General features: G+C 47.2%; 3 protein-coding genes, 1 long non-coding RNA gene, 1 other non-coding gene and 1 pseudogene across 6 annotated transcripts; 5 read left to right on the top strand and 1 right to left on the bottom strand.

The window, feature by feature from the left end:
* Window positions 1-1,442: 1,442 nt before the first annotated feature.
* On the top strand, window positions 1,443-5,461 carry LOC120661886 (CSC1-like protein ERD4). The gene is made up of 6 exons (XM_039940882.1): window positions 1,443-2,061; window positions 2,544-2,722; window positions 3,010-3,285; window positions 3,387-4,237; window positions 4,341-4,596; window positions 4,709-5,461. The coding sequence occupies exons 1-6, from the start codon at window positions 1,788-1,790 to the stop codon at window positions 5,087-5,089; spliced, it is 2,217 nt and encodes a 738-aa protein (XP_039796816.1). The 5' UTR covers window positions 1,443-1,787; the 3' UTR covers window positions 5,090-5,461.
* A 512-nt stretch (window positions 5,462-5,973) lies between these two features.
* On the top strand, window positions 5,974-10,767 carry LOC120661871 (glucan endo-1,3-beta-glucosidase 13-like). Of its 2 annotated transcripts, XM_039940863.1 has the most exons (6): window positions 5,974-8,087; window positions 8,244-8,362; window positions 9,608-9,735; window positions 9,845-10,186; window positions 10,306-10,336; window positions 10,437-10,767. In XM_039940863.1, exons 3-6 carry the CDS (start codon window positions 9,678-9,680, stop codon window positions 10,528-10,530), a joined length of 525 nt encoding a protein of 174 aa, XP_039796797.1. In that variant the 5' UTR covers window positions 5,974-8,087; window positions 8,244-8,362; window positions 9,608-9,677; the 3' UTR covers window positions 10,531-10,767. The 2 variants fall into 2 exon arrangements, with proteins under 2 accessions (XP_039796797.1, XP_039796804.1); XM_039940870.1 differs by having other exon boundaries at window positions 7,912-8,362; window positions 10,437-10,750.
* Window positions 6,018-8,036, top strand: LOC120661860 (annotated as a pseudogene).
* Window positions 10,768-19,534: 8,767 nt separating the features above from the next.
* LOC120696396 lies at window positions 19,535-19,637 on the top strand. Its single transcript, XR_005684169.1, has one exon. It is a non-coding gene; the product is annotated as a U6 spliceosomal RNA (small nuclear RNA).
* A 6,209-nt stretch (window positions 19,638-25,846) lies between these two features.
* On the top strand, window positions 25,847-26,631 carry LOC120661854. The gene is made up of 2 exons (XR_005670108.1): window positions 25,847-26,110; window positions 26,215-26,631. It is a non-coding gene; the product is annotated as an uncharacterized LOC120661854 (long non-coding RNA).
* A 25-nt stretch (window positions 26,632-26,656) lies between these two features.
* Window positions 26,657-27,423, bottom strand: LOC120661846 (photosystem I reaction center subunit psaK, chloroplastic-like). The gene is made up of 2 exons (XM_039940832.1): window positions 27,150-27,423; window positions 26,657-27,055 (listed from the first exon to the last, which is right to left on the bottom strand). The coding sequence occupies exons 1-2, from the start codon at window positions 27,306-27,308 to the stop codon at window positions 26,813-26,815; spliced, it is 402 nt and encodes a 133-aa protein (XP_039796766.1). The 5' UTR covers window positions 27,309-27,423; the 3' UTR covers window positions 26,657-26,812.
* Window position 27,424: the final 1 nt, after the last annotated feature.

Below are 27,424 nucleotides of genomic sequence, written 5' to 3'. Positions count from 1 at the left end.
CATTATCTCACTCTCCCTTTTAGAGTGAGATAATTAGTCCAAGCGTATGGTTTTTGGTGAATTTGCAAAAATTCTTATATTTGCAATCTTTTCAACCCCCTTGGATGAATCCACACTGTATCAACACACATGCTTTGATAACGCGACAATGCCAATACGAAGGGTGTGTGTTTGGTCTATGGTCACCTCTCGCACGGCACATGCGGCCCTACTACTACTAGATAAATGTTAGGCACGTAGTGTTTCTCTTTATCTTCCATTGTTTCAATTTTCCCCACGTACGACAACATCAAAAAATCTTTTCTTTTCTGTAGCTAGCTGCAACATAGTAAATCCTTTTGGCAATTATTATCTGGCATCTCTCTCGTGGACAAATCAGCACGTGGCACGTGTCCCGACCCCCTCACCGCTGTCTGTTTTTTCCCTGAACAAAACAGTGATGACGAAAACGATACCAGCACAAGTTGACAAAAAAAATCCTGAAGCATGTCACGTTCTCTCGGCTCGTCGACGTCGAACGCCGGTCACTGTGACACACACCTGGCACGGCGAGTCCTTCCCGGCTTCCGGCGTGGGCTCGGCCGCGGCCGCAGCGCTGCGCCGCCGCGTTGAAGCCGCGCGCGCTCCGCCCTCTCGTCGTCGCCGCCGTCGGCCGCGGCCATCGGGGAACAGCGAAGCGGAGACACGTGGGGTGTCGGCAGCGAGGCGGACGGGGCGTCCCCTCCACGCGTCGTCCGGCGAAAGCGAAAGCGCCCTGGCCCACACGGCAGCGCCTTATCCGCTGGGCCTCCCGGAAAATCGTTGGACCGAAATGCCCCGCGGGGCTCGCGGGCTGTCGGCCGAGCCGCACCCTGCCCTCCTGCGCGGCGCGTGCCGGCCGGCGCGCCGCCACGTGGGCCGGTGCCCGGCGTCGGCCTCTAGGATTCTCACATTCTTTTTCTGACGCCAAGCTTGGCCCCGGTGAACGCGACAGGGTTTAGCTTTTTAAACAGCCGTCTCGTCTGGGTGGCAGCACTGCAATTAGTTACGACAAGAGCACAGTGTGGCTGCTGCATTGGTATGTACAGCAAGGAGTCAACAGAGTTGGGAGAAAAACTAGCTTAATTAGTGTTTAATTGATGTACCAAAAAATGTTGAGATGGAACGCATGAGTTGAAACTCGTAGCCGGATTGTTTGACAGAAACTTTTTTTAAAAAAAAAACTGGTTCAGCACGAAACCAGTTCTAGGTGCTTTGGTACGTGCCAACGGAAAGGTGCTTGTTTGATATGATGAGAAGCGACTGGAACACCAACCTAGCAACCATCAAGGCGTGGAGGGTAAAATGGTCACTGGATTAAGAAGTCAAAAGTGGATCGAAATTGGACAAGCCGAACAGCCCTTCGCAAAGAACAAGAGCATTTTTTATCTTTTAAAAGAACAACAATAGCAAAAAAAAAAACTGCCACCTCGCTTTGAACTCAAAAAAAGAGGCATCCAGGGGCAATCCAGGCATTTTGCTCATCTCCCCTTGTCCCATCCCCTTCCTCTCCCAGGACCCCCGGTTCCTTCATTAGGCAACCTCCACGGCTCGCCACCACGGCACCAACGAGCATCCAATGCTTTCCCTCGCTGCCTCCCTCCCTCCTTAATCCCACCCTAATGCGCCGCAATAACCACTCCCGCCGCCACTAAACCCCTTCCGGATCCCGCCGCTAACCACAATCTCCGGGGTTTAAAGCCCGGGGAGCCGGCGGCCGGCCGCTTCAAGAAACAGCGGAAGCAGCAGCAGCAGCAGGCGGCGGCGAGATGGACCTCGCGTCGTTCCTCACGTCGGTGCTCACGTCGTTCGTCATCTTCGTGGTGCTGGTGCTGGTGTTCACCTTCCTGTCGCGCCGCCCTGGGAACGCGCCGGTGTACTACCCGAGCCTCCTGCTGCGCGGGCTCGACCCGTGGGAGGTCCGCCGCCGCGGAACCCGCAGCCCCGTCGGGTGGATCCGCGACGCGCTCTCCGCGTCGGAGACCGACGTCATCGCCGCCGGAGGGGTCGACGCCGCCGTCTACCTCGTCTTCCTCTCCTCCGGTACGGCCAACCTCTGGCTGCTGCTCAGTTCTTTCTTCTGTCTCGCTTTCGCCCCCTTTCAGAAGCTTCTTTTTAGTATATGGAGGGATTTAATTGCGGTTAGTCGGCTCCCCGGGTACTTGATTTGTAGGCTATGTGTGTGATGTCTTAGCGTTTGTTTAGTGTTTTTGTTTGGTCAAAAGAAACTTTTTTGCGAGATTTTTCTCACGTTATTTCTTGTTGTAGTGAAATTTCTTTTGTTACAAAAAATCTTTTGCTTTTTTTCTCATTTTTATGACGAACTTTTGTTATTAAATAGATACATAGCGTAGGGTCTTTCGAGTTAAGTTTATTCTGCAGATTGTCCTCGAAAAGTTTATTTGCATTAGATGAAGGTGGTTAAAAAACAGAACTAGGATGCATTTTGGTGGTTGGGGTTTGGTCAGGCACACACTTCGGATGAGTTTCCAACAATTAACAGTATTTGACGCTTGATGTTTCAGTGCTGTCCATCTTGGTGTATTCTGGGATTGTGCTGCTTCCGGTTCTCCTCCCTGTTGCTGGAACTGATCGCGGCCTGGAACTTACTGCTGCTGCTGGCATCAAGCCAAAAAATGATGAGAAAAACAACTCAGCTCCAGAACTCCCGGAGATTCAAAGACTAGCATTGAGCAATATCCAAGTAATCTGCTTTTTTATTTCCCTTTAATTTGTTACTATCTTCAATCTCAAATGTAAGTAAATTTAAGTTTGTCCTGTGACCATCAATAAACAAAAAAAATTGTATATGTGTTGTCAATATAAGGTCAATTAACTATATGCATCATGAAAATACTTTCATTACATATAACCTTTCTATTAATAGTATATTTTTGAAGATGCTCTGGTTAAGATTATCAATAGGTGTCCTGAACATCATATATTCAAACGGACTACTGAAATCAGCATGTTTATACACTTTCTCTGCAGCCAAGAAGTATGAGGCTGTGGGCATTTCTGTTGTCAGTCTATTGGGTTTCCTTTGTCACCTATTTCATCCTATGGAAATCGTACAAGCATGTTTCAAATTTGAGAGCGACTGCAAGATCAACTCCAGATGTTAAACCAGAAGAGTTCGCGGTGTTGGTGAGAGATGTCCCTAGATCCTCTCCAGACGAAACTATAAAGGACTCTGTTGATTCATATTTCCGAGCACTTCATCCTAACACCTTCTACAGATCAATGGTTGTGACAGACCACAAAAAGGTACTTTCTACTCTTAAAGTGTTAAGAGACCCCCCCCAACACCCCACCCCCCTCCCCAATGGAGGAGAACTTACTTCTGTTATGATGACATTGTGTTGCAGGCTGATAAAATATACTTGGAGATCGAAGATCACAAGAAGAAAATTGCTCGCGCTGAGGTTCTCTATGCAAACTCGAAAACTGAAAGTAACCCTGAGGGCAATAAACCTACTCACAGGACTGGATTCCTTGGTCTTATTGGTAAAAAGGTTGACACGATTGAATATTGTAGTGAGCAGATTAAGGAATTACTGCCCAAACTGGAGGCCGAACAGAAGACTACCCTTCGTGACAAACAGCAGCGGGCTGCCATTGTCTTCTTCAATAGCAGATCTGCCGCAGCTTCCGCATCTCAAGCTCTCCATGCTCAGGTGTTTGATAAATGGACAGTTATGGAAGCTCCTGAACCACGTGATATAATATGGCCCAATCTTTCAAGGAATATTTATGAGAGGCAAATCAGACAGGTTGTGGTCTATTCCATTGTCTTTCTGACGGTGGTTTTCTATATGGTTCCTATCACTGCTGTCTCTGCTATTTCAACTCTGGAAAATCTGAGGAAGGTGCTGCCCTTTCTGAAGGTGGTAGTGGACCGTCCAGCGATCAGGACTGTCTTGCAGGCTTACCTGCCACAGATTGCACTTATTGTGTTCCTCGCACTGCTGCCTGCTTTTCTTACGTTCCTCTCAAAAGCAGAAGGGATCCCTTCTCAAAGCCATGTAGTCAGGGCAACATCAGGAAAGTATTTCTACTTTGTTGTCTTCAACGTCTTCCTTGTCTACACACTTGGGAAGACCTTGTTCGCCTCTTTGAGAACTATTTTAGACAACGCTAACATTGGAGTGATCATAAATATGCTGGCCACTAGCCTGCCCGGAGGTGCAACATTCTTCCTCACATTCGTTGCACTGAAGTAATTCCCCTTTCTCACTTTTGCAATTACTTTGTCCAGTTTGCAAAACCTGAAAATGTTTAGCTGCAGCTGTGAAATGTAACACTCTCATTGATATTGTCAGGTTCTTTGTTGGTTATGGGCTTGAGCTCTCTCGCCTGATTCCTCTCATCATCTTCCACCTGAAAAGGAAGTATCTGTGCAAGACTGAGGATGAAGTGAAAGCAGCATGGGCTCCAGGAGACCTGGGCTATGGCACCAGGGTTCCAAACGACATGCTCATCGCAACAGTAGTGTTGTGCTACTCAGTCATGGCACCTTTGATTATTCCATTTGGTGTTGCATACTTTGCCCTGGGATGGCTTATAGCAAAAAATCAGGTGAGCTTGGTGTTCTATATATACAAAGATACTGAGACTTCATGGTGATTTTTATTTTTTATCAAGATAATATCATTGGTTATTGATTTATCCTACTTTTCTTCCAATACAGGTTCTTAGAGTTTATGTTCCTAGCTATGAGAGCAATGGGCGAATGTGGCCACACATGCACACGAGGATCATCGCAGCTCTACTCCTTTATCAGGCCACCATGATTGGCGTCATTGGCCTGAAGAAGTTCTATTATTCACCTATCCTTGTGCCACTCCTCCCGATCAGCTTCATCTTCGCCTACATCTGTCATATGCGCTTTTACCCGGCATTCGCCAACACTCCCCTGGAGGTGGCGCAGCATGAGTTGAAGGAAACGCCAAACATGGACGCCATCTACACTGCATACATCCCTCAGTGCTTGAAGCCTGACAAGCTCGAGGATTTGGATGTCTTCGAAGATGCTCAGTCGCACACCACCTCCAGAGCGCCGTCCTTTTAGTTTGGGGTTTCTCGTCCATCACAGGAGTGCTGAAGAAAATCCAGACCCGTAATGTTAAATATATGCAGGGTGTCCGTTGAATTTCCACGCATGAACCCTCTGAACTTCTGTTTCAGGATAGGAATCTGGTGTGAAATGTACATACTCGATGACCTATTGTGTGCTGAACATGTATGGATCACTGTAGGTAGCTGCTGTGGATATCTGGGGTTCTGAGTGCCTCTTCATTTCTACCATGCTTGTATGGTTACTGTAGACAATCTTCCGTATTGCTGTGTAACGAATCTGTGAGTCGGTTTGCCTAATGCTCTGTAACTACATTTATCAGAACTACTTCTGAGTTATTTTTAGTTGCTGTTACTGGTGAAAGTTCATGCTGTCGAGTGACCTACCTATCTTGGTTGATTCCTTGATTCAATATTTGCACCAGGTGCTGTTTGTGTGATAGTTTGATGTCCATGAGAATAAAACTTCGATTGCCAAAACGCAAGTAATGTCATTTGTTTGAGTGATCATTTGCTGCTGGACTCCGATTTGAACCATGCAGCAAATGTACAGAAACTGTTCCAGCGTTTTTTTTAGGGTCAGTTGGATCCATGCCACTCCAATTTCTTGAAATTGGATCTCATGTTGAAAATCATGCCATTGAGTGGCATGATTTTCAACATGACACCCAATTTCACGGAGTTGTGGTGGCATGAATCGAATTTTCCCTTTTTTTATGTGTGTGTGCGTGCGTCTCTTGTGACAATATTCACTGTGCTGGGTAAAATCTGTCTTTACCTAGCCTTCGAGGAATTCGTAAGCAAATTTGGCCAAATTTCAGCCTTTGATTTCAGAGTCCAATATGGAGAACTGATCAAGCAATTGGAGTTGCCCACAGCAATTTGAGCTGCAGGCGTGAAGAAGGGCCAGCTCCTCGCGCCTTTCCCTCCGAAGCCGCGCGGAGCCGAGCGCGCCTCATGCTCGACGCGGCCGGTGGCCGGACGCCGTCCACGCACCCGGCGCTGCGCCACTGCGTCGAGCTCCTCCGCCTCCACCTCGCCTCCCCGTCCCTCGCCGCCGCCAAGCAGCTCCACGCGCGCGCCCTCCGCGCGGGCGTGCCGCCCTCCCACCCGCTCCTCGCCAAGCACCTCCTCTTCCACCTCGCCTCCCTCCGCGCCCCTCCCCTCCGCTACGCCGTCGCCGTCCTCACCCGCATCCTCCCGGACCCGGACCCGTTCTCCCTCAACACCGTCCTCCGCATCGCCGCGTCCTCGCCCCGCCCGCGCGTGGCGCTCGCGCTCCACGCCCGCCGCCCGACACGCACACCTACCCGCCGCTGCTCCAGGCGTGCGCTCGCCTCCTGTCTCTCCGCGACGGCGAGCGCATCCACGCCGAGGCCGCCAAGAACGGCTTCGCCACGCTCGTCTTCGTCAAGAACTCGCTCGTCCACCTCTACGGCGCGTGCGGCCTGTTCGAGAGCGCGCACAGGGTGTTCGATGAAATACCCGTGCGCGAGCGCAACCTCGTCTCCTGGAACTCGATGCTCAACGGGTTCGCGGCCAATGGCCGCCCCAACGAGGTGCTCACTGTATTCCGGGCGATGATGGACGTTGACTTCGCGCCAGATGGATTCACTATGGTGAGTGTACTGACAGCCTGTGCCGAGATTGGCGCACTTGCTCTTGGCCGGAGGGTGCACATGTATCTTGCAAAGGTTGGGTTGGTGGGTAACTCGCATGTTGGCAACGCCCTGATTGATCTGTACGCCAAATGCGGCAGTGTTGATGATGCAAGGAAGGTGTTTGAGGAGATGGGGACGGGCAGAACTGTTGTCTCGTGGACCTCACTGATTGTGGGCTTGGCAGTGAATGGTTTTGGGAAGGAAGCGCTAGAACTGTTCGGTGTGATGGAGAGGGAGAAGCTTGTGCCCACTGAAATAACAATGGTAGGAGTGCTGTACGCTTGCAGCCACTGTGGGCTGGTTGATGATGGGTTTATGTATTTTGATAGGATGAAAGAGGAGTATGGCATCACACCAAGGATTGAGCATTTGGGATGTATGGTGGATCTGTTGGGGAGGGCCGGTAAAGTCGAGAAAGCTTATGATTATATTGTCACCATGCCATTGGAGCCCAACACTGTCGTGTGGAGGACCTTGCTGGGTGCTTGTGCAATGCACAAGACAAGAAGTTGGAACTTGGGGAGGCTGCTTGGGCAAGGCTGGTTGAGCTTGATCCAGGGCATAGTGGAGATTACGTTCTCCTCTCAAACCTTTATGCTGCTGTTGGGAGATGGGCGGATGTTCATGTGCTTAGGAAAACAATGGTCAAGGATGGGGTAAGGAAGAACCCTGGGCACAGCCTTGTGGAGCTCCGCAACTCTGTGTATGAGTTTGTTATGGGTGATAGGTCTCATCCTGAGAGTGAACAGATATACAGAATGCTTGCTCAGATAGCTGAGCGACTCAGACGTGAAGGCTACATCCCTCGCACAAGTAATGTGTTGGCAGATATAGAGGAAGAAGAGAAGGAGACTGCCTTGAACTACCATAGCGAGAGGTTGGCCATTGCATTTGCCCTGCTGAAGTCTCTCCCTAGTACTCCCATCAGGATAGTGAAGAACTTAAGGGTATGTGGGGATTGTCATACGGCAATTAAGCTGATATCAAAGATTTATGATCGGGAAATCATTGTGCGGGATTGCAATAGGTTCCACCATTTTAAAGGTGGATCATGTTCATGTAAAGATTACTGGTAGTTGATTACTCTACTGCATGAATTGACTGTCCTATGATCAGATAAGTTGCACTGGATTCTGATTGCACAAGCCCACAAATTTTGTTGAAGTTCAGGGATAGAAAGTGATATATGGATTCAGCCAATGCATCCAGCTTGTGTTGCACTGGAAGGGGGAATTTTGAGGCAGCCTCATATATTATATGTTGTATGGTTTATCCAACGCATCCCTGCCCTCAAGTTTTCAAACAAAAGATGTTCCCTACCTTTGTAAAATGGTAATATGGTTTATCCATTTCACTGAACAAATGTGGAATCTAGCTGTTCTAATCCTATTAAGTTTGATTCTGGTCCAAAAGAGGTGCTTGCTAGCTTACTTTATGTTGGTAGGTAAATAACAAATGTTTACAATTGTGCCCACTGTGCCGATACAGATCTGAATCCTGGTAGGTCTGCATGAAATGATGAGGCCATGCTTTCAAGACTATCTTTCCAACAACATCAATGCTAGACTGAAGACCCTTACAACCTGATAAAGCTTGTGGTGAGCAAGGTTAGAATATAACTGCTTTCTTCATGACACCATGCACCAAAGGGTAGCTTATATTATACAGTCTCTTTAACCTTGTTTGATGGATATTGCTTTATTTCAGTTGTTTCAGCTCATTAGGATTTCCACTGATGCACTACTTTCATTTCTTCTTCTTTTAAAACTTTCTTCCTGGCATATCATTATTCGGCATTCTTTGAATTTTAGAGTTCCAGTTTTTTCTAGATGCAGCTCAGGAAAAAAATGTAGCTTTTTCCTTGTAATTCTGTTCGCTGAACCACCTTTATTGGGGTTCAGTCTCTGTAAAGTGAAGGCTTGTCACTTACTGCAGCACTTTCCTATCTAGTAGTATTTATGGAAGTTTCCCCAGCACCACCGACAGTTCATCATCATTTTTCATCCTCCAGTTTCAGAATTCCAGTTTAGTTCCCAGTGCCACAGAGACAATTATTCTTAACTTTTTCCCTTGTTCACGGAAGCCCCTTCGTTAGCTCCAGTTTTTTGTAAAGTGAAGGTTCTTCCCTTAATACACAAGGAAAGCCCCTCATTAAGCCCAACTTATTTACCATGAAACAACAAAGAAAAGGTATGAGAACATGCACTTGGCCCCTTCACATCTCCTGGAATCTAGTGGCTGAGTTTCCTTTTGTCCTTCTAGAAATCATGCCCATGCATGCATATCAGCATAAGAATCCCATGGTTTCCTGGCCTTCAAGTCATTCCCCCTCAATATTCTATTGTATTCATAAAGGTCCCTGTACTGGTTATACAGTCTAAAAACTGAGTGAGATGCTGATATGATCCTAGCCTACTTTGCTTCAGACATGTTGCACGAACTGCAATACCACCTGAGCAAACCACCTGCATGCATGATTCTCAATAAACATAATAAAGCTCACTGATTTCCTTGTATTGAATGTCATGAGCATCGACTGTTAGTAGTAGTAAATTGTGTTAATTAGAGCCAAGTTGGTCAAACTGAGACCACATGGCCTGAGGATCCAATAGACTGGTCCTCTGTTAGGTGCAAAATGCGTCTCTCTCTGCAAACTGGCTCTTTGTGCCACTTTCCATGCCACCTCCCTCCCATGACCATAAATATGTACCATGGCAAGCACCCGGGGGTGCTTTCCGTGTGCACGTCTTGCTTAGTGATCCGAGTGAAATCCAGCCCTTTTTCCCATGAACAGTGTATGCTTTCCTGTCGACACAGCTGCTCTTCACACATACTCTCGTTATATTCCGTAGACACTCACACACGGAGGAGGGAGACTGAAAAGCAGGAAATGTCTCAAGTTCTGTAACTTCTGCTTCAGCCATGAAGAGAAAGGAGCTGATGATCATGCACGGCCTTCTGATTCTTGGATGGTTCATAGGTTGGTAATACTGGTAGATTTCTTCAATGGTTGTTTCTACATTGTTTGATGACACAATCATCATTTCTCTGAATTCATATCATGACTCTGCCGTTTCCTGCGTGTTCAGCCTCTGCAGACGGCCGCATCGCACCACAGGAGAAGGCGGAGTCGGTGACACCGATCCCGACGCTGTCGCCACCGGAAGGCAACATGACGTTCATCAACGGCGTGACGTGGTGCGTGGCCCGGCCGGGCGCCTCCCAGGAGGACCTCCAGAACGCGCTGGACTGGGCGTGTGGCCCCGGTGGCGCTGACTGCTCCCAGCTGCAGCCGGGCGGCCGGTGCTACCAGCCGAACACGCTCCTCACCCACGCCTCCTACGCCTTCAACATCTTCTATCAGCAGAACGGCAACTCCGACATCGCCTGCAACTTCGGCGGCGCCGGAGCCCTCGTCAAGCGGGACCCGAGTATGCTACTATATTGCGCCTTGTGCTCCATTGATTGGCGTTCGTTTTGATCATCACATAAATTGTTCAGTGATCTGGATTCTTCTGATTGTTCGCGCTCTTCGCCGTGTTGTTTTCAGGTTTTGGATCATGCAAGTTCCTGGCATCTGAGTAAGTGAAATCCACCGCAGATGTTTTCTTCGACCTCTGACTTGTGGTAATCCATGATCCGTGTGACGGGTGGTAAATTTTGATGGGATGGATGGTGCAGGACTTCTGCAGCAGCAGCTTCCTCAGCGATGTTGGGAAGGGCGTGGACGGCCATGGTTGCTGCATCTCTGATCGCGCTTCAGCTGATAATTTAGAAATTCTCCATTGGTGATGTAGACACGGTCTGATCAGGCACTGCATGCGTACAAAAAACAAAATGTGATGTGATGACATGTCAGTGTTATGGTGGGTTTCCTTCTGTGGTTCTGTAAGGAACGGTCCTACTTTTTCGTGTACAAATTTTGTTAACGAATATATTAGTCTTTTTAGAAATAAACACAACGGCGTTCGCAAGAGTTCGTTATTAGGATTTAATGATACTAGGTTTCCTATATTTTTTTCAGGGAATTAAGCTTTCTCTACTTATGCAGTAGGAGCTTGAGTCTCAGGATTTCTTGTACTTGCCCTTTGCGCTTTTTTTTTTTTTTTTGAGATCAATACTTGCCCTTTGCTAAGCGTGGCCGCAAATGTGCCAAAATTTTCTCATGGAAAGATAATAGACACGGGTAATTTCGGCCCATAGCCCAATAGGAAGCACCGCACCGAAGCCCAGCCCATACAGCAGCCGTGGGTCTATCCGGCGGGACTTTTTAATTTTTTATATTTAAAAAAATACAAAATTTTAAAAATATATGGTCGTTTCAAGAAATTTTAAAAATGGACCCCTGGGGGCGATAGGGACCTTTCTGTAATTTTTTTTCCAAACTTGCAAACAGGTCCCTGGCGGGGGACGTGGTGCACGGGGGGCCGGTCGCCCCCCAACGGGCGACAGGGGGCCTGTCCCCCCCCCCCCCCCACACCGGGCGACAGGGTCCCCCCTCTATATAACGTCTCCCCTCTCATTTCCTCCTCATTTAAGCCCAAAATTCCACCAAAATCCAGAAAAAAGAACGGATTGCGCACTTGTGATCTGCAGGTAATTATATTTGAATCCATTGATATTATATAGCAATTTAATTTAATTAGTGCTATAGTAGAACAATTTAAGTACGAGTTTGAGGATACCTTAGTTGCGTAGTGCGAAATTAGATTTGGTGCTACAAAATACTCGTTTCGTATTACAATTTCAATACTATTACAGACTTATTTTTAAATTAATCATGAATTAGAATAGAATTAATTTTTGGATAGTGCAATATAGAATTGTAAACTTATAATAACAGTACCTTATTGATATCGCAGCATAAGGCAATGGCTGCCTCCAATTCTGGAGGATTTTCATGGACCGAAGAAAAATCTAGTATAATACTTGATATCATGACACATCTTGTAATCAGTAAGAAGTTGAATCCATTAGCGGATGATACGATAGATATGGTGTTGTCCAAAGTAGTAGAATTTAAAGATTTCACAATATTTCGAGGTATTACAACGCAAGATGTAAAGGGACACCTGCTAGAACGTCGGAATATATACATGAGAGTATGTGAACTAGTGAATCATCCTAATGTCATTGGATTCTTACAAAGTTCTTGTAAGATATGGATGCGGCCAGAGATATATGAGATGCACATTAAGGTAACTCTCATTCAGTTCTAATCCCGTCCGTCATTTGGAATTCATATTTATGAAATAGTAAAATTGTTGTTTAATTATATGCTAGGATTACCCCGAGGACACGGAGTTGATTAACAAATCGATACCAAATTTTCGTAAATTGGTATGTATCTTCGGTGGACTTATGACGCAAACTAGACGAAGGAGATGGAGAAGATCTTCGGGTGATAGTACTTGGCCTCCGCAAGAACAGATGACCGGAGGTTCGTCAAGTCATGGTGCAGCACCTCAAGCACCAACTTGTGTTAACTGGGATGACGACATGGATGACTTCTTGCCGCCCAAACCATGGCCTCCAACACATGATGTTCCTCCCCTTGTACATAAACCTAGAACCAGAAAAGAGAGAAAGGGAAAGGCAAGAGGTTCGTCAAGTCATCCTGCATCACCTGCAGCACAAACTTGTGTTAACTGGGATGACGACCTAGACGACTTCATGCCCCCCAAACTATGGCCTCCAACACATGATGTTCCTCCCCCTGTACATGAACCTAGATCCAGAAAAGAGAGAAAGGGAAAGGCAAGAGGTTCGTCAAGCCAGACTACACCACCTGCAGCACCACCATTTGTCAACTGGAATGACGACCTAGATGATTTCATATCATGATCTATAACTTATGATGTTCATCGGTCTAGATTGTCCCTAGAAGATTGTCTAAGATGTATTCGCATTTAGTATTGTTAATGTTGTATTATGCTTGTATGTATGTCCCGTACCTAACTTGCATTGGCTCCCACATGGTTGTGTGGCTAAATAAACCGCTAAAGTGAGGCATATTGCATATATAGTCTTTTTGTTGTTGCATTTTGTGGTCATTGGTATAAGTTTGTTGGTTCATTTCGAACATTTGTTTCAGTCACTGGACATGTACATAATGTCGAGTTTGAATCGTAGTTAGTCATAATGGAGCATCGAAGCATAAATATACTATCTATCATACGTAATGGAAAATACGAGAGTGAACAGAGGCGAACGTTGAAGTGTACAAATAAGCGGTCCACAGCTATATCATTACAAATAAACAGCAGAGATACAAACATCGGATATATCTAACCACCCCTACGCCGTCGGACCCTCTTAGCCCTCTGCTGGGCATGGACATGGCCCTCGGAGTAGCTGTGACAATCCGGAGACCTCACCTGTCGCTCAGGACGCAAAGAGCTGTGGTGTTTGCTGCTGAGAGATCCCAAGTGGTGCTCCTCCTAGCTGTGAATACCCCAAGACATCGGGGTCACCGTGCTCGCCAGGTGAGTCTGGAGTCAAGCTGCCGAGTTCGTCTAAGGTGACGCCCTCGTTATCTGGAACATCGTACTCGAAACAAACCCTGCGTAACATATAAATGTAAACCAACATATATTGCGTGGTAAATTAGTGAGTGTATTGAGAGAGTGTTTTGTACCAGGTCGGAAAGGAGGAAGAAGGTCCGGCGCCCGCATCGGGGTAGAATCCTACGCATAAAATTCGTATGTTAGTGTACGCTCGTGTCTGTCGTCATGATATATAGAAACCGAAATACGAAACATAAACTAATCTGTGTAGGCCGGTGTCTGTGGCCCCGGTACCATCCCTGAGTACGGTCCGCCAACTGGTGGTGTCCCTCCAAACATTCCAGTATGGCCGAACGCAGTAGCGGGATCGTATCCTGTTTGTGATATTAGTAAATATATAGCAACAATTGATATGATTTTAAAGAGATATCTACGTTACCTGCAGTTGCGTAGTACTGAGACGTCGGCTGGTGCGCGGTCGCCGGACACGGGAACGACGACGAGGCCTGGGTCGATCCGTGGCTGTCTTCATACTGCACACGGCTTCCCAAGTTGTGCAGTACTGAACGCAACTGGTCACGCTGCCTCGACCATGCCTCTGTCTGCTCAAACTGGATCATTGGGGATCCGGCACGTACCCTCGTCAGGTAAGTCGAGCAGTCCGTCTCCATCATGTTGCAAAGGCGAAACTGCATCCATTTAGCAAAGAAACAGTTAGTAACACATGAATTATCTTATGAATATTAATATATATGCAAATATGATCAAGAGACTCACCGTGCCAGCTAGTGCCTCCGCTTGGTGCCGGGCATAGCCATCCTGTGGACTCGCCTGGTGTGCCTGCGGGTGAGTGTCAACATAAACCAGATGAGACCGAGTCCGGGGTAAGTACCAGGTGAGGTAAGCCCTAAAGGAGTTGTCTGTGTGTGGTCCTGTTGGATCGACCAAGTGCTCGTCTGCCTGGTCCCATTGGTCCACCCACGTCTGCATCGTGGTAAGCCAAACAGCTGAGCACGGCATGCCACTCCTTGACAACCTACAAAAATGGACGACGAAGATATCTACGTTAGATTCGACACGAATGTATGATCCAAGTTCATTCATAATTACATGTGGTCGTGGCGACTGACACGCTCCAACGCGGAGGGCACCGGAAACTCCTGGCGCTGCCCAAACTGTTTCATGACTCTACAGGGGCAATGTGCCTCAACCGCGATGTCGTAAACCAAGACGGCTGTAGTAAGCCACAGGCCCGCATTCGCGGAGCAGTGCGAAGACAGACCTGCTGGTGCACGGGTGGCCACAGCCTCTGGGCTGTAAGGCTCCCAGACAACGTCCTCGGGCGTCAGCTTGTCGAGCTCCGAAACAAACTCAGGATATGCGCGTCTAACTTGGGAATGCGCCCAGGACCTCGGCATAGCAAATAGGTAAAATTAAGAGTACGCTAATGCATCGTGTAACAATGAATAACAAAAATAGATTTGTTGCGAACATACCTGACGCCAGTTCCAGAGAGTTCCCATAGTGGGCGTGTCGTCCTCCTCGTCGCCGTACATGGTCTCGTGGTAAGGCTCGTGGCTGACGATGGGCCGACCAATGGCTAGCCTCTCGTTCGACCAAAGTTGCAGCAGTAGTGGGCACCCCGACAGGATAGCGTCCCCATGTGTCTTCCTGCAGCCATCGCAGAGTCAACGGTAAGTGGCTGCAAGTACCGCCGAACCCCAGCTGTAGGGCGGTACATCCTCGACCGCATCCGCAATCTCCCGTGCGTACGGAAGGAGAATCCTATCGACCGAGTTGCCATGAGTGTTGTTGAACATGATGTAACCAAACAACCAAAGCAGGTAGGCCTCCAGCGATCTGGTCACACTGTACTCGTCGGCATCCACAGGCAACAGGGTAGACTGCATAAACAATTAAGATTAATGGTTTCAACTCACAATGCAACATGTGAATTGTAAAAATTAAACATAAATATGAATTGGATACGTACTGTAAACTGTAGCAACCAGGTCTTGGAAGGACTTGCTGCTCGCGGGTGCGGGTTGATCGGAACTGCTTCTTCCACGCGCTGAACCAGGGCAAAACGGGCCTCTAGGTCATCCTTCCATGAAGCCGCCACCACACGCGGACCAACAGCCTCCCCGACGATAGGGAGGCCGAGAGGTAGGCCACGTCCAGCAGCGTCGGAGCTATCTCCCCACACGGGAGGTGGAACGTGTGTATCTCCGGCCTCCATCTGTCAACGAGTGCCGTCAGGAGGGATCGATCGAGCTGAACAAGCCCACCCTCGACAAGACGGCCCAGAGTCAGTAGACCAGACTCACGTAACCTGCAACAAACAAAAATGTCGAAACAAAGAAGACCAACGAATACACAAGTGATAAACAATAATATTTCAGTACACACCTGCCAACCCAATCGTGGTGTATAGAGATCTGCTCCCCAGGTGGACGAGGACGTAGCACTTTGAGGGAACAGTGCTCAACTGCTGCAAAGAAAGACATGTGGCTCGAGTCGATAACTGGGTCTAGCAAGGAGTCCATACCTACATTCAAAAATATAACAAGGGTTGGATCATATTACCTACGAATGATTATTACATATTACAGATAAGTTCGATACAAACTCAACGCACGATTAATACCTAGGCAAACCCCACACTGTTGGATCATGACACCGAGTGCCTTCCACGAGCAATTCTCGCCGATGGTGGTCTGAACGTAGGAGGTGCTCCATCTCTGGGATTTCCGGAAGGACCTGCGTCAGCAGCATCGTGAAGTGCATTCTGAGGACACTTCTTGTAGTTGTGACCCAATACTGCACATTGGCTGCAACGCTTTTGTGCCTTGCTTGCCTCGGACTCGTCCATACCATTCCGAATACGGCGTGTCTGACGGCGGCCTTTGCCTTTCTTAGTGGCTGGATCGGGAATAAACATCTTAGCCTCATTGTCCTGAATGAAAGGTCCCACTATACTAATCCCGTAGACCTTATGGCCCCAGGTGGATACAGTTGCTTCCTTGTTGAAGTAAGGTGAAACAAATACTCCTGGCTGCAACCCAGACTCTGCACATGCCGCAATGAGGTGCGAGCATGGCAAATGCAATAACTTTGGCTTCATGCAGGAGCAAAAGGCATTGCCATCTGCTCTAATCAAAGTCTCATGTACCACCCTATCTCTACGGATACCACAACCAGTTCTATCCTTACATACAACCTCAAATCTATGCTCCATTGTACCTGCCGATATGACACGGTGCAGTTTGGCCTTTGCTATTTTCTGTTGCATATATTGTGTCACTCTTGAGCAAAACTGAATTTGGGGGTTGTTGATGTTTATACTGGCAGCTATGTAGCGCTCTCTGAAATACTTCATGCACCCATATATAATGAACTCAACAATTCCCACAAGAGAGAAGGCACGACAACAACGCATAACCATATTGAAACACTCAGCATGGTTTGTTGTCTGAATACCATACCTCATTCCGTTGGTATCATAAAGGAATGACCATTTTTCCTTTGGTGCACCTCGAATCCAGTGTGAAAATGGCTTCTCAATTGAATCCCTAGTCTCTGCAACCTGACTCGTGCTGGTTCCCGATGCCCTTACCTTCACTTGCTCTGCAGTCAACTGATCTAGCATTGTCATAAAGCATTAAATTTTCTCTGTTGATTTTGGATGCACAACCTCTTAAACATGTTCTTAAGATCCTTGTTCTTAAAGTGGTCATAGAAGTTTGCACCCATATGCCTAATGCACTACCTGTTGTGGACATCGGGCCATAATGGAGGCGTTGTCGCAGTTCCGCGTTGCAATTTCAGTATTGATTGTAGCAGACCTGCATGCCTATCACTAATAAGGCACACATCTGGACGTGCAGCAACAATATGAACCTTTACACGTTCAAGAAACCAATACCAACTGTCTAAGTTCTCATTCCCAATAAATGCAAATGCGAGCGGAATTATTTGGTTGTTGCAATCTACCCCGATTGCGGTGAGTATCTGACCTTTATACCTTCCCGTCAGAAATGTGCCATCAATGCAGATCACCAGAAGACAATACTGAAATGCCCTAACACAGCCACCTAGTCAAAAGAAGGCTAGTTGCAGAATATTTTGTCCCCTAGTCACAGTTGGTACGAGGTATGTGCCATAAAAGTGTCTAGGATTTCTAGCAGCAACCTAGGATAACATACGATGTAGGTTATCATATGATGCCTCGTATGTGCCGAACCGCATCTCGAACACCTTTTATTTAGCCCGCCATGCCTTCAAATAACTAATGTTGTACTGCTAAATTTGCTAAATATGTCGAACAATCATTTTTTACTCATAATTTAGGTTGTCCATAATCAACCCATATATTTGCTTTGCAACAAAGTCGCATGATATATTGCGATGTGATAGCTGAACTTCTGACAGCAAACAAGTGTGCTCTGTCACAATGGAACATTTCCAGTTCGACTTCCATCTACCCTTGAATGCATGTACTCGCCATGGACATCCAGCATTCACACACTTCACCTCATATTCTTTACTGTCATACTTCACGACTCTAAATTCTCGCTTCAATGATATTGCCCACATTCTCACAGCATCTTTTACGGCTTCAATGTTTGGATATGTTGCACCTTGCACCACCTCATTCTCTCTGTACTCCCACTCCTGATGTCGTACGTCTTCTACGACATGATTGCCAAAACCATGCTTCTTCCACTCTTTTGGCAATGAGTACTGCTCGTCATCAGATGAGCCCTCATGTTCTTCCATCTCCATTGCGGCATGGTCTTCTGACTCCATCTCGTCCACGATGTTATATATCCTCTCTCCCTCATCAGCAAGGCTCTGTGGTCCGATGTTTGGGTTCTCTATCTCTTCTTACTCATATTGCTCAACATAGTTTGTCTCTCTTTGAATACTCGGAGTTGCTTGATCTGCACCACCTCTTTGAATACTCGGAGTTGCTTGATCTGCACCATCTCTTTGAATACTCGGAGTTGCTTTATCTGCACCATGTTGGATTTCATTTCGTATCTTCTCCCGAGTTTGAACAAGAATTGCCAGAGGCCACCCACGCTCTAAAGCTGCTTGCATGTACTTCTGCCAGTCATCAGTGCTGTGTATCATCATCAATTCCCATAAATCACTATCTACCTCCCAATTCACAAGAGCATGGACGGTCATCACATGTCTCTCCGGATCAACACGGAACCCAAGCTGCAGCCACTTATATATAGAACCAAAACTCCTCTCTAAAATTTTATCTATGGCGCTAGATGTGCACTTAAAGGCAGAAAGGTCTACTCCATTTAGTCCATACAAAATATTACAATTACCAAAAAAACACTTGAAACTGCATCTTGCTCGATATATCTGTACATCACCAAATACTTATCGAGTCATACTCTTTACTTCACTACATTATTCAATCATCCGTACAAACAAAGTACGAATTTTAACTACAATATATAAGTATTCATAACTACGTGATAACACTCAAATTCTATACTGCATATCCGAAATTCTAGTCTAAATCATAACTAATTTATAAACACGTCTCTAATAGTACTACAATTGTAATAATCAATGCGTAATCTTAATTTTCTAAACTAATTTACTACTACATAACTAAGATATCCTTAAACTCCTACTTAAATGGTTCTACTATAGCACTAATTAAATTTAATTACTCTACAATAGCAATGGAAAAATACATAAGTTAAATATAATTACCTGCAGATCACAAGTACGCAATCCGGCAGAGCTTCGCCGCTTCCTTCTCCTCACCCCTCTCTTTTTTTTCTAGATTTTTGGTGAAATTTTTGGACTCAAATGAGGAGGGAATGAGGAGGGAGGCATTATATAGAGGGGGGACCCTATCGCCCGGTAGGGAGGCGACAGGCCCCCCTGTCGCCCGTTGGTGGGGCGACCGGCCCCCGTGCACCACGTCCCCCGCCAGGGACCTGTTTGCAAGTTTGGAAAAATAAATTTGGAAAAAAATTACAAAAAGGTCCCTGTCGCCCGTTGCCTGGGCGACATGGGGCTGTCGCCCCCCCATGGGCGACGGGGGTCCATTTTTGAAATTTCTTGAAACGGACATATATTTTTGAAATTTTGTATTTTTTTAAATATAAAAAAGAAAAACCTTCCATCCGGCGGGCCGCTGCGGCCTGCGGTGCGGGGCAGGAAGCCGACGTTTAGTCCCACCTCGGCGACTCTCGATCAGAGAGCACAGCTTATAAGCTGAGATACTAGCACCCGGCTGTCTCTTCGGAGACATCCGATAAAATTGGAATGATACATAGAAAATTAGCATGGCCCCTGCACAAGGATGACACGCATAAATCGAGAAATAATTCAATTTTTTTTAGGATTTGCGCGCCGGTTCCTGGCGCTTCCAGTTTCTCTTGCAGATATGCCCTCGGGCCTCTCTTTTAGGCCCTTCCGCTCCACATTTCTTCACGATTTCGTCCTCGAGTGACTTCTGACAGTTTTGACCCCATAACTTTGCTGTTAGGTCCTTGCTTCTTACTTCTTGCACCTGAGCCCATGAGTTGGACTTCTTCATCACAATTATGCCCTCGAATCTTTACTTTAACTCCTTTTGCTAGCAATTATCGTGTACCATGGCTCTGTATCCGGTGTTTATTGATCATGCACGTAGCTAGTACGAGTACTATTATGCCATGACGCATCCAAGTACTTGTTATACTTTTTTCGTTTCAAAAAAAATGATCCTTTTTTTCACATAGCCATATTGTTGCAGAAAAGCGGCTCCTATGTTTTCCGCAAGTTGCCTGATTTTTGTTTGAGGCGTGTAATTTCTCATCGGGTTTCTTAAAAGATACTCCCCTTCGGAGCTCTCACCGCAATTCACGCAATGCGTGGCGCCTCATGCGAGGTCCGCGGTGTGACAGCCCGTGGCTAGTTGGGGCAGGCTGAATTCAAGTTATGGTAGCACGGCTACTGTAGCGAAAAAATACTGTAGCTCCGGCACAGTGTTCCCAGTTTAGTCCCATACGAGAAACCGAATGCGAGCAAGACCAGCTTAAATAGCTGGATCGCGAGAAGCTAATAATTCCGGCTGCAGCTTTTTGCGCGAAGCGAGGACGAAATCGCAAGAAAATTATTTAGCAGGTGTGGTTTACTCAAAGTGCAGAGCAGATCTTAGCCGTTATTTCGGGCCGGGTCGTTACAGGGGTATCAGAGCCATACTCTCGCGGTTTCACGCCACGTACGGGCAGAAGTGCGCGTACATGAGCACGTCGGCGCGTGGAAACACAGATGCCAACAGCATGTGGACGGACACACATGGGCTGCTGGCAGTGAACCCACAGGCGTGGCACATGGGATCGTAGCACTAGACGTATGGGACGTGGCCCAAGAGAGGGGATCCTGCTCCTTTGTCCCGTATGGGTAAGCTGGTTCGATGTCTCGACGAGGACGTCGAGTCCTCAACGGGGGGTGACTGTGACAGCCCGTGGCCAGTTGGGCCAGGCTGAATTCGAGTTACTGTAGCACGGCTACTGTAGCGCGAAAAAAACTGTAGCTCCGGCACAATGTTCACAGTTTAGTCCCATACGGGAAACCGAACGCGAGCAAGACCAGCTTAAATAGCCGGATCGCGGGAAGCTAATAATTCCGGCTGCAGCCTTTTGCGCGAAGCGAGGACGAAAGCACAAGAGAGTTATTTAGCAGGTGTGGTTTACTCAAAGTGCAGAGTAGATCTTAGCCGTTATCTCGGGCCGGGTCGTTACACGCGGCTCCCAGCGCTGCAACTACTACCCAAGACTGAAAGAGTGCAGCCAATAAGAATAGCACACTCCCATTACAAAAATACATATTTTATTTATTGCAATAACCGTACGAGAGTCCTTGAGACTAAAATTTTCACCTCCATTTTAAACACATGTATAAAGCACTAAATGTAATTAAATAATAAAACTAATTACACAGTTTGGATGTACACGACGAGACGAATCTTTTAAGCCTAATTAGTACATGATTAGCCATAAGTGCTACAGTAACCCACATGTGTTAATGATGCGGTCAAAGGCCTCAAAAAATTCGTCTCGTGATTTCCAAGTGAGTTCTGAAATTAGTTTTTTAATTAGTGTCCGAAAAACCTTCCCGACATCTGGTCAAATTATTGACGTGACATCCAAAAATTTTTGTGTTTGGAACTAAACGGGCTCACATGGTGATTTCCTGCTCATAAGCAATGAGACAGTCCGCTATGTAAAACTGGTGTACATTTTTTTCGAAACATAAACGCCAGTAAACGGGCACTATGAGCATGAATATACATTGGCAACCCGACCAAGCATATCTGAAAGACTGAGTCGGCAGATTCTGAGATTAATAAAGTCACCACAGATGTCTTGGTAGCACATCGCCTACCACTGAAAGAATAGCGCCGGCTAATATTGGAATAACTTTTAAAAATGCGAGCATCCGTGTCAAGTCTACGACAAGCCCGGATCAGCAAGTTGCACCACAAGCTATGCTCAGTTGGCGGAACTGGTGTGTTGCGCTTCACGGGACTCGTGATCTGGCGGCTAGGCCCCTCGCTAAGCCCTGTAGCTGCTCACCACAGATGACATGCGCACGTTGCCATATGTATCTGGTTCAAGTTAGCTACTACACATTTCTACTAACTTTTTTTAGGTTACATAGAACAACACTTCTTATTTTTTTAAGCATCCAAGAGCATCGGGGAGTCATGTAAAATTTTTGGGCGCCCACGCTCGGACTCAGCACAGACGAGAATGCCTCGGGACGCGTCGTACCGAGGCTTACGCACACCACCACACACATGCACGCACACTAGCACACACACGCACACCTCAGTACCCAGGTGCAAGGCAGGGGCTCGAACCCCCCGCTGGTGAGCTCCCATCCTCGGGAGTTACCACTGGGCTAGAGGCCCATCCGCACAACTCATACACTCACAACGCACGCGTACACTCACATCTATAAACGCACGTACACAAATCATATCCCTGTGAGCATCTTCAAAGATTGAGACGGCAAATCCTCAAAATTGGCAAAGTCACTACAGATGCTTTACTGTAGACGAGAACGTCGCCTACCACTGAAAGTATAATGCCATTAAATTAAAGAATATTCGCTTCCACGGAGAGTATAATGTACATTCCTAATTAACTTGGTATTTATAATGCATTTGTTATTCTTAAAAACAAATTGCACATACTTATTCCCCTGACCAGCAAGTTAGATTGTGTAATAGAAATAGAACTTAAACTTATATAAACTTATATATGTACTTATAGGTCTTGTCCATCCCACCGTCAGGATCTTCTCCAGCTTCTAGAAAAAAAACCATCAGGAAGCTATTAACTGATCAAGATGGTGGCGGAGCTGATGATAGTGATAACAAAACTAGGTATTTCTTGCATCGTCTTTATTAATTAGTTTGTACACATATTCATATAGTTTCTTTTTTCTTTAAGCACAAGCAGGGATGCGTAGCTAGAGGGGGAGGTGTCTTATCCAGTTTGCCCATAGAAGTTGTGGCTAGCCTTTTTGTGGATTTGATCATCTGCTGAAGGTCACATTTATTTTCTCTGCACCAGTTGCAACCAACCTTTTATGTGTCTGGTTATCTGCTGGTTGAAGTCCGATGATCTTAAAAAACTAGAGTGATACATGCTTTTGTTAAGCTCATGGCTATAAAACAATTTGATTCACTATTCTTCTTATTTGGATCAGTATAGCTAAATTGTTTGATTGCTACGAATTGGTCATAACATATAGATATGTAACATATGGCTATAGAATTTTGGAGGCTGTATTGCCATAATTTTAGGATATGACATTATTTCGTTATAGATATTTTATATCTAATATTAGGATCATGATAGGGCACGCAAAGCGCGCCAAACGTTCTAGTACACTAAAAATGCACTAAAACCTCTTTGCATTGCATTGCCCTAAAATCCAGAATTGATTCCTAGCACGAATAGATTTTGCCACCGACGCGCGTCAGCCGCGAGCCCGCGACGAGCTGCCACCTTTTCAGGCTTCGAGAGAGCACTACAGAGTACTGAACCTACCAGGACTCCATGGGTAAAGATGGATGGATCCTGGCCGTCGCGTGCATGATCCGACAGCACACGCCGCGGCTGCTAACCAATCCACTCAACTCCAGTCTCCACTTGTTTCCAAAAAAAAAAAACAACAACTCCAGTCTCCAGATTCGAGAATGCCGTGGCGTCACCACCGGCTCTACTAGAACGCGCGAAATGGATCCACCGCAGGGTTCTCCTTTTCGTTTTTGCACCGAATCCCGCCATCTTGCGGAAACGAAATTTCGGGCCAAATTTCGCTAATTCCGAACGAAAAGCGATTTTGAATTCAAAAAACGAAATTTCGTTTCGTTCCGACCGAAAATTCGGGGATTTTGACCGAAATTTCGGTGATTTCGACCGAAATTTGGTTTTTCAACCAGAAAATAATGCAAATTAACAGAAAATGATGTGTATATATGGAAAAATTGAAAATTTTGGGAAAATTTCCCCTGATTATGTGTATATTGACAGTTTATAATATATAACATATATATAACTCCACAAAACAATGACAAATACACCATTTAACACATAACTCATGTCCAAAGTCCACACATACAACGCAATATATCCAAAGTCCATTAGAATTATTACAATCCAAAGATACAACAGAGTCAAAGGCATAGTCCAGAATAATTCATGTAGCATATGTCACTAGAGAACTCACCTTGCTTCGTCCTGAATATTTCAAATTCCTGCAATGCAATTGCTGCTAAATTAGTATTCAACATATCCTAACATTTCCTCTAACCCTAGCTTCCCCATTTCCTCTAACTAGCATGAAGTTCATCACATATCACCAGTAACTAACTTAGATCAACATCAACAAGCATCACCATCGCAAAAATAACCTCTCATACCTTTCTTTCCCGGAGCCAGCGCCGAAATCCGGACAGAAGTAGCGGTTTTTCGCCGGTAAGACAGCGAAATCCGGTCGGGATGCAGCGGTATGCCGCCGCGCCTTCCCAGCAGCGGGATCCTCTACATTCCGGCCGAAATCCGGTGATTTTCCGCCGAAATTTCGGTGCTACGCGGCGAAATCGACTGCTGGCGGCGGTAGAAGGGCGGAGGGATGAAGGGGAACAGAGAGGAGAGCGAGGAGGGCACTGGAAGAGTGACGAGCTGCGTCGGGCCGGACCCAGGTGAGTTGGGTAGGTTAAAACGCTTAACGGGTTTATTATTGGTTAACGGGTCCGAAACCATTTAGTGATTTTAACCAACCAAATCAACTTATTTTTCAATTATTTCAAGTGCTAATTGCTCAGAAAAACACCTAGTTTTTTATCATATTTTTTACATATTTTTTACAATTTTTTTTGAATTTTTAAATTTTGAAACGAAATTTACCGAAATATATCGAAATTCCACTCCCCGGTAACTAGCGAAAACGAAAAAATACCGAAATTTCACTGAAATTGTAAACCTTTTCAGGCGCGAGCCCGCGACGAGCTGCCACCTTTTCAGGCTTCGAGAGAGCACTACAGAGTACTGAACCTACCATGACTCCATGGGTAAAGATGGATGGATCCTCGCCGTCGCGTGCATGATCCGACAGCACACGCCGCGGCTGCTAACCAATCCACTCAACTCCAGTCTCCACTTGTTTCCAAAAAAAAAACAACAACAACTCCAGTCTCCAGATTCGAGAATGCCGTGGCGTCACCACCGGCTCTACTAGAACGCGCGAAATGGATCCACCGGAAAAGCTCAGCTCGCACGTAGCTCCTATTTAATGGCCATCGAGCATCTCATACTACGCCTCGCGGGCTAGTTCATCTATCCTCTTTTTCTCGGTTTCCAGTCCCTTGATGGCGAACAAGTTCCTCTGATCCTCTAATAACCGTGAATTAATTTTTCTTTCTTTCTTTTTTGAAATTTCCTTGCTCGTGTTTCTGTTTCGCCTGTTTTCATTCATATTCCGCTTCTTCGTTAGCTGAATTTCGAGCTGGGGGCGTGACGGTTTTGGCAATGACGACTGTGATGCATGATTTATCATGACCATATGACTCGTGTACTGCTGATTGACAGTGTCCAGATCTGAGTCTGTCACGCCACGCGTGTGCCTTTGGGCCTGTTTGGGGCCGCGTTCGCGTGGCTTATCCGCAAAAAACACGGAATAAGCCCGCCGAACGCCGCGCGTTTCTTGGCCGCCCGTCCACCATTTAAGCGGGATTTGTACTACGCTGGTGAGAATCGAGAGAAGCGGGCCGCGAGCCGCGTTAACTTATCTCAGTCGCGCGTTTGTCACCCGCGCCCCCAAACAGGGCCTTTATCCTTGTTCTTGAGCGGCTGCAGCTCATGAAGAACAAGCTGCCGTGCAGCCGCTCGGCCCAGTCCACGCGGCCCAGCATGCCCCGTCTGCCGCAAGCCCTAATCGCGGGCGGATCCCGACCGTTCGTTGCCATCCGATGGCCACGAACCGATCCGACGCTGTATAAAACGGATGAGGCCGGGCGGAACCCGCCGCACTGCCTGTTCGCCGCCGGCCCAGCCAGATGCCGGCTCACGGCCGCGCCCCCTCCCCCGCCCGGGGTTCTGCCGCGCCCGCCAGCACCGCCGCAGCCGCTCGGGTCGGCCACGGGCGCAGGTGCGGGTCGCCGTGCGTGCCGCGGCAGCTCGTACGCCTTGCGGGCTTAATCCACGTGTCCTTTTTTTTTCGGTCATGATCTTCGGTGCAAGATGAGCCCAAAAGCTGCGCTTCTTCGTTCGGTTTTCAGTCCTTTGATGGCAAACGAGTGTTTTTCCTCAAGTAACCGTGAATTTTCCTTTCATTTTGTTTTAGGATTTTGCTTTCTCGTGTTCTTGACGACGACTGCTGATGATTTATCATAACCATGGGCATGACTCTTGCAGCTGCTGTTCATGAAGAACGAGCTTCTGATACCTCGAAAGGAATGGAGGTATTCTCTTTGCGTGTGTTCTGCACTTGTGCTTAACGGCTTTTTTTTTCCTGGCCTTTGTTTGCCTTGGTGTTAACTTGTCTGTTGCGAGTGGAAAATATTTGTGAGGAGGACAGCGAGGAGGGTGATGATAATCGTACTGACGCCCAGTCATACGGTCCGTGTCGATGGCGGATTGCTATGGTGACTTATCAATCCAACTCTGACTCCTCGATTGTCTTCCATAGGACGAGTGTCATCTTTCTTCTCCATTCTGATTTTCCTGACCTATTTGCGTTTTTTTTTCTTGTTTGGATGGCACCTTCTCTACACTAATACACTCTTTGGTTCGATAACTTTTTGAAAAACTTTGAACTGCTTTGTTGAAAAATTCTGTAAACTCGCACCGATCAAAAGAATGTAAGAACGTGAACCTGATAACTCTGGGGCCAAAGGAGCAACAAACAAGCTATGTCCATTGGAACGAGATGCATGAGCGCGGAGTCGATGTACACACGCAGGTTACATGGGCACCGGGCCGGCGCCGAGAGCGGCAAAGGCAGACACTGGACCTAGCCGATGATCTGGTCGAGCGCGCCGGTGTTCTTGAGCCCGAGCACGATGCCGACGCCGATGATGTGGCCGACGGCGCCGCAGGCCAGCGTGTCGGCGAGCGTGAACCCGGCGGGGTCGCCGGTCTGCAGGCCGGAGTCGCGGGACTCGAGCTTCAGCCCCGCTGTCGCCTTCCGGTTCGCCGACGGCGCCAGCCCGAACCGCCCCGCCACCAGCATCAGCGTCGTCGACACCACCATGATCTGCCGCCATTACCAACCAAGCTTAATTAACTCACTGCTGCGCGCCGGCGGATTAAAAGCGAAGGCTGGCTCAGGATTGATTGGTCGTTGGTACCTGGTTGGTGGCCGAGCCGATGTAGTCGCACCGCATGCCCTGCGCGCGCTTCCTGCCGGCCCTCACCGGCGGCAGCGCCGCCACGGACCGGCCCCGGAGGCCGTGGAACTGCGGCACGGCGGCGGACATGGAAGCGGCGGCGGAGAGCTGGGAGGCCATGGCGACGCCTGTGCTGCTGCTCTGTTGCCTGAACTGAACGTGCGGTACTTCAGGAGTGGCGTGTCTTAAAGCTTGGACACGGGTGATGGGAGATGAGAGCCACAGGGGCAGCTTGT

This window comes from Panicum virgatum, chromosome 2K (genome assembly GCF_016808335.1).
Source record: "Panicum virgatum strain AP13 chromosome 2K, P.virgatum_v5, whole genome shotgun sequence".
NCBI lineage: Eukaryota > Viridiplantae > Streptophyta > Magnoliopsida > Poales > Poaceae > Panicum > Panicum virgatum.
The sequence above is the reverse complement of the archived record's forward strand: the minus strand, read 5'-3'. Positions and strand labels throughout refer to the sequence as shown.

What these genes read in the sequence shown, in the direction of transcription:
- LOC120661886 (XM_039940882.1), top strand. Translation starts at nt 1,788, where the DNA reads ATGGACCTCGCGTCGTTCCTCACGTCGGTGCTCACGTCGTTCGTCATC. An exon ending in CCTCGTCTTCCTCTCCTCCG is followed by an intron (nt 2,062 to 2,543) that starts GTACGGCCAACC and finishes TTGATGTTTCAG; the next exon opens with TGCTGTCCATCTTGGTGTAT. An exon ending in CTCACATTCGTTGCACTGAA is followed by an intron (nt 4,238 to 4,340) that starts GTAATTCCCCTT and finishes TGATATTGTCAG; the next exon opens with GTTCTTTGTTGGTTATGGGC.
- LOC120661871 (XM_039940863.1), top strand. Translation starts at nt 9,678, where the DNA reads ATGAAGAGAAAGGAGCTGATGATCATGCACGGCCTTCTGATTCTTGGA. An exon ending in GATTCTTGGATGGTTCATAG is followed by an intron (nt 9,736 to 9,844) that starts GTTGGTAATACT and finishes CTGCGTGTTCAG; the next exon opens with CCTCTGCAGACGGCCGCATC. An exon ending in CCTCGTCAAGCGGGACCCGA is followed by an intron (nt 10,187 to 10,305) that starts GTATGCTACTAT and finishes TGTTGTTTTCAG; the next exon opens with GTTTTGGATCATGCAAGTTC.
- LOC120661846 (XM_039940832.1), bottom strand. Translation starts at nt 27,308, where the DNA reads ATGGCCTCCCAGCTCTCCGCCGCCGCTTCCATGTCCGCCGCCGTGCCG. An exon ending in TCGGCTCGGCCACCAACCAG is followed by an intron (nt 27,056 to 27,149) that starts GTACCAACGACC and finishes TAATGGCGGCAG; the next exon opens with ATCATGGTGGTGTCGACGAC.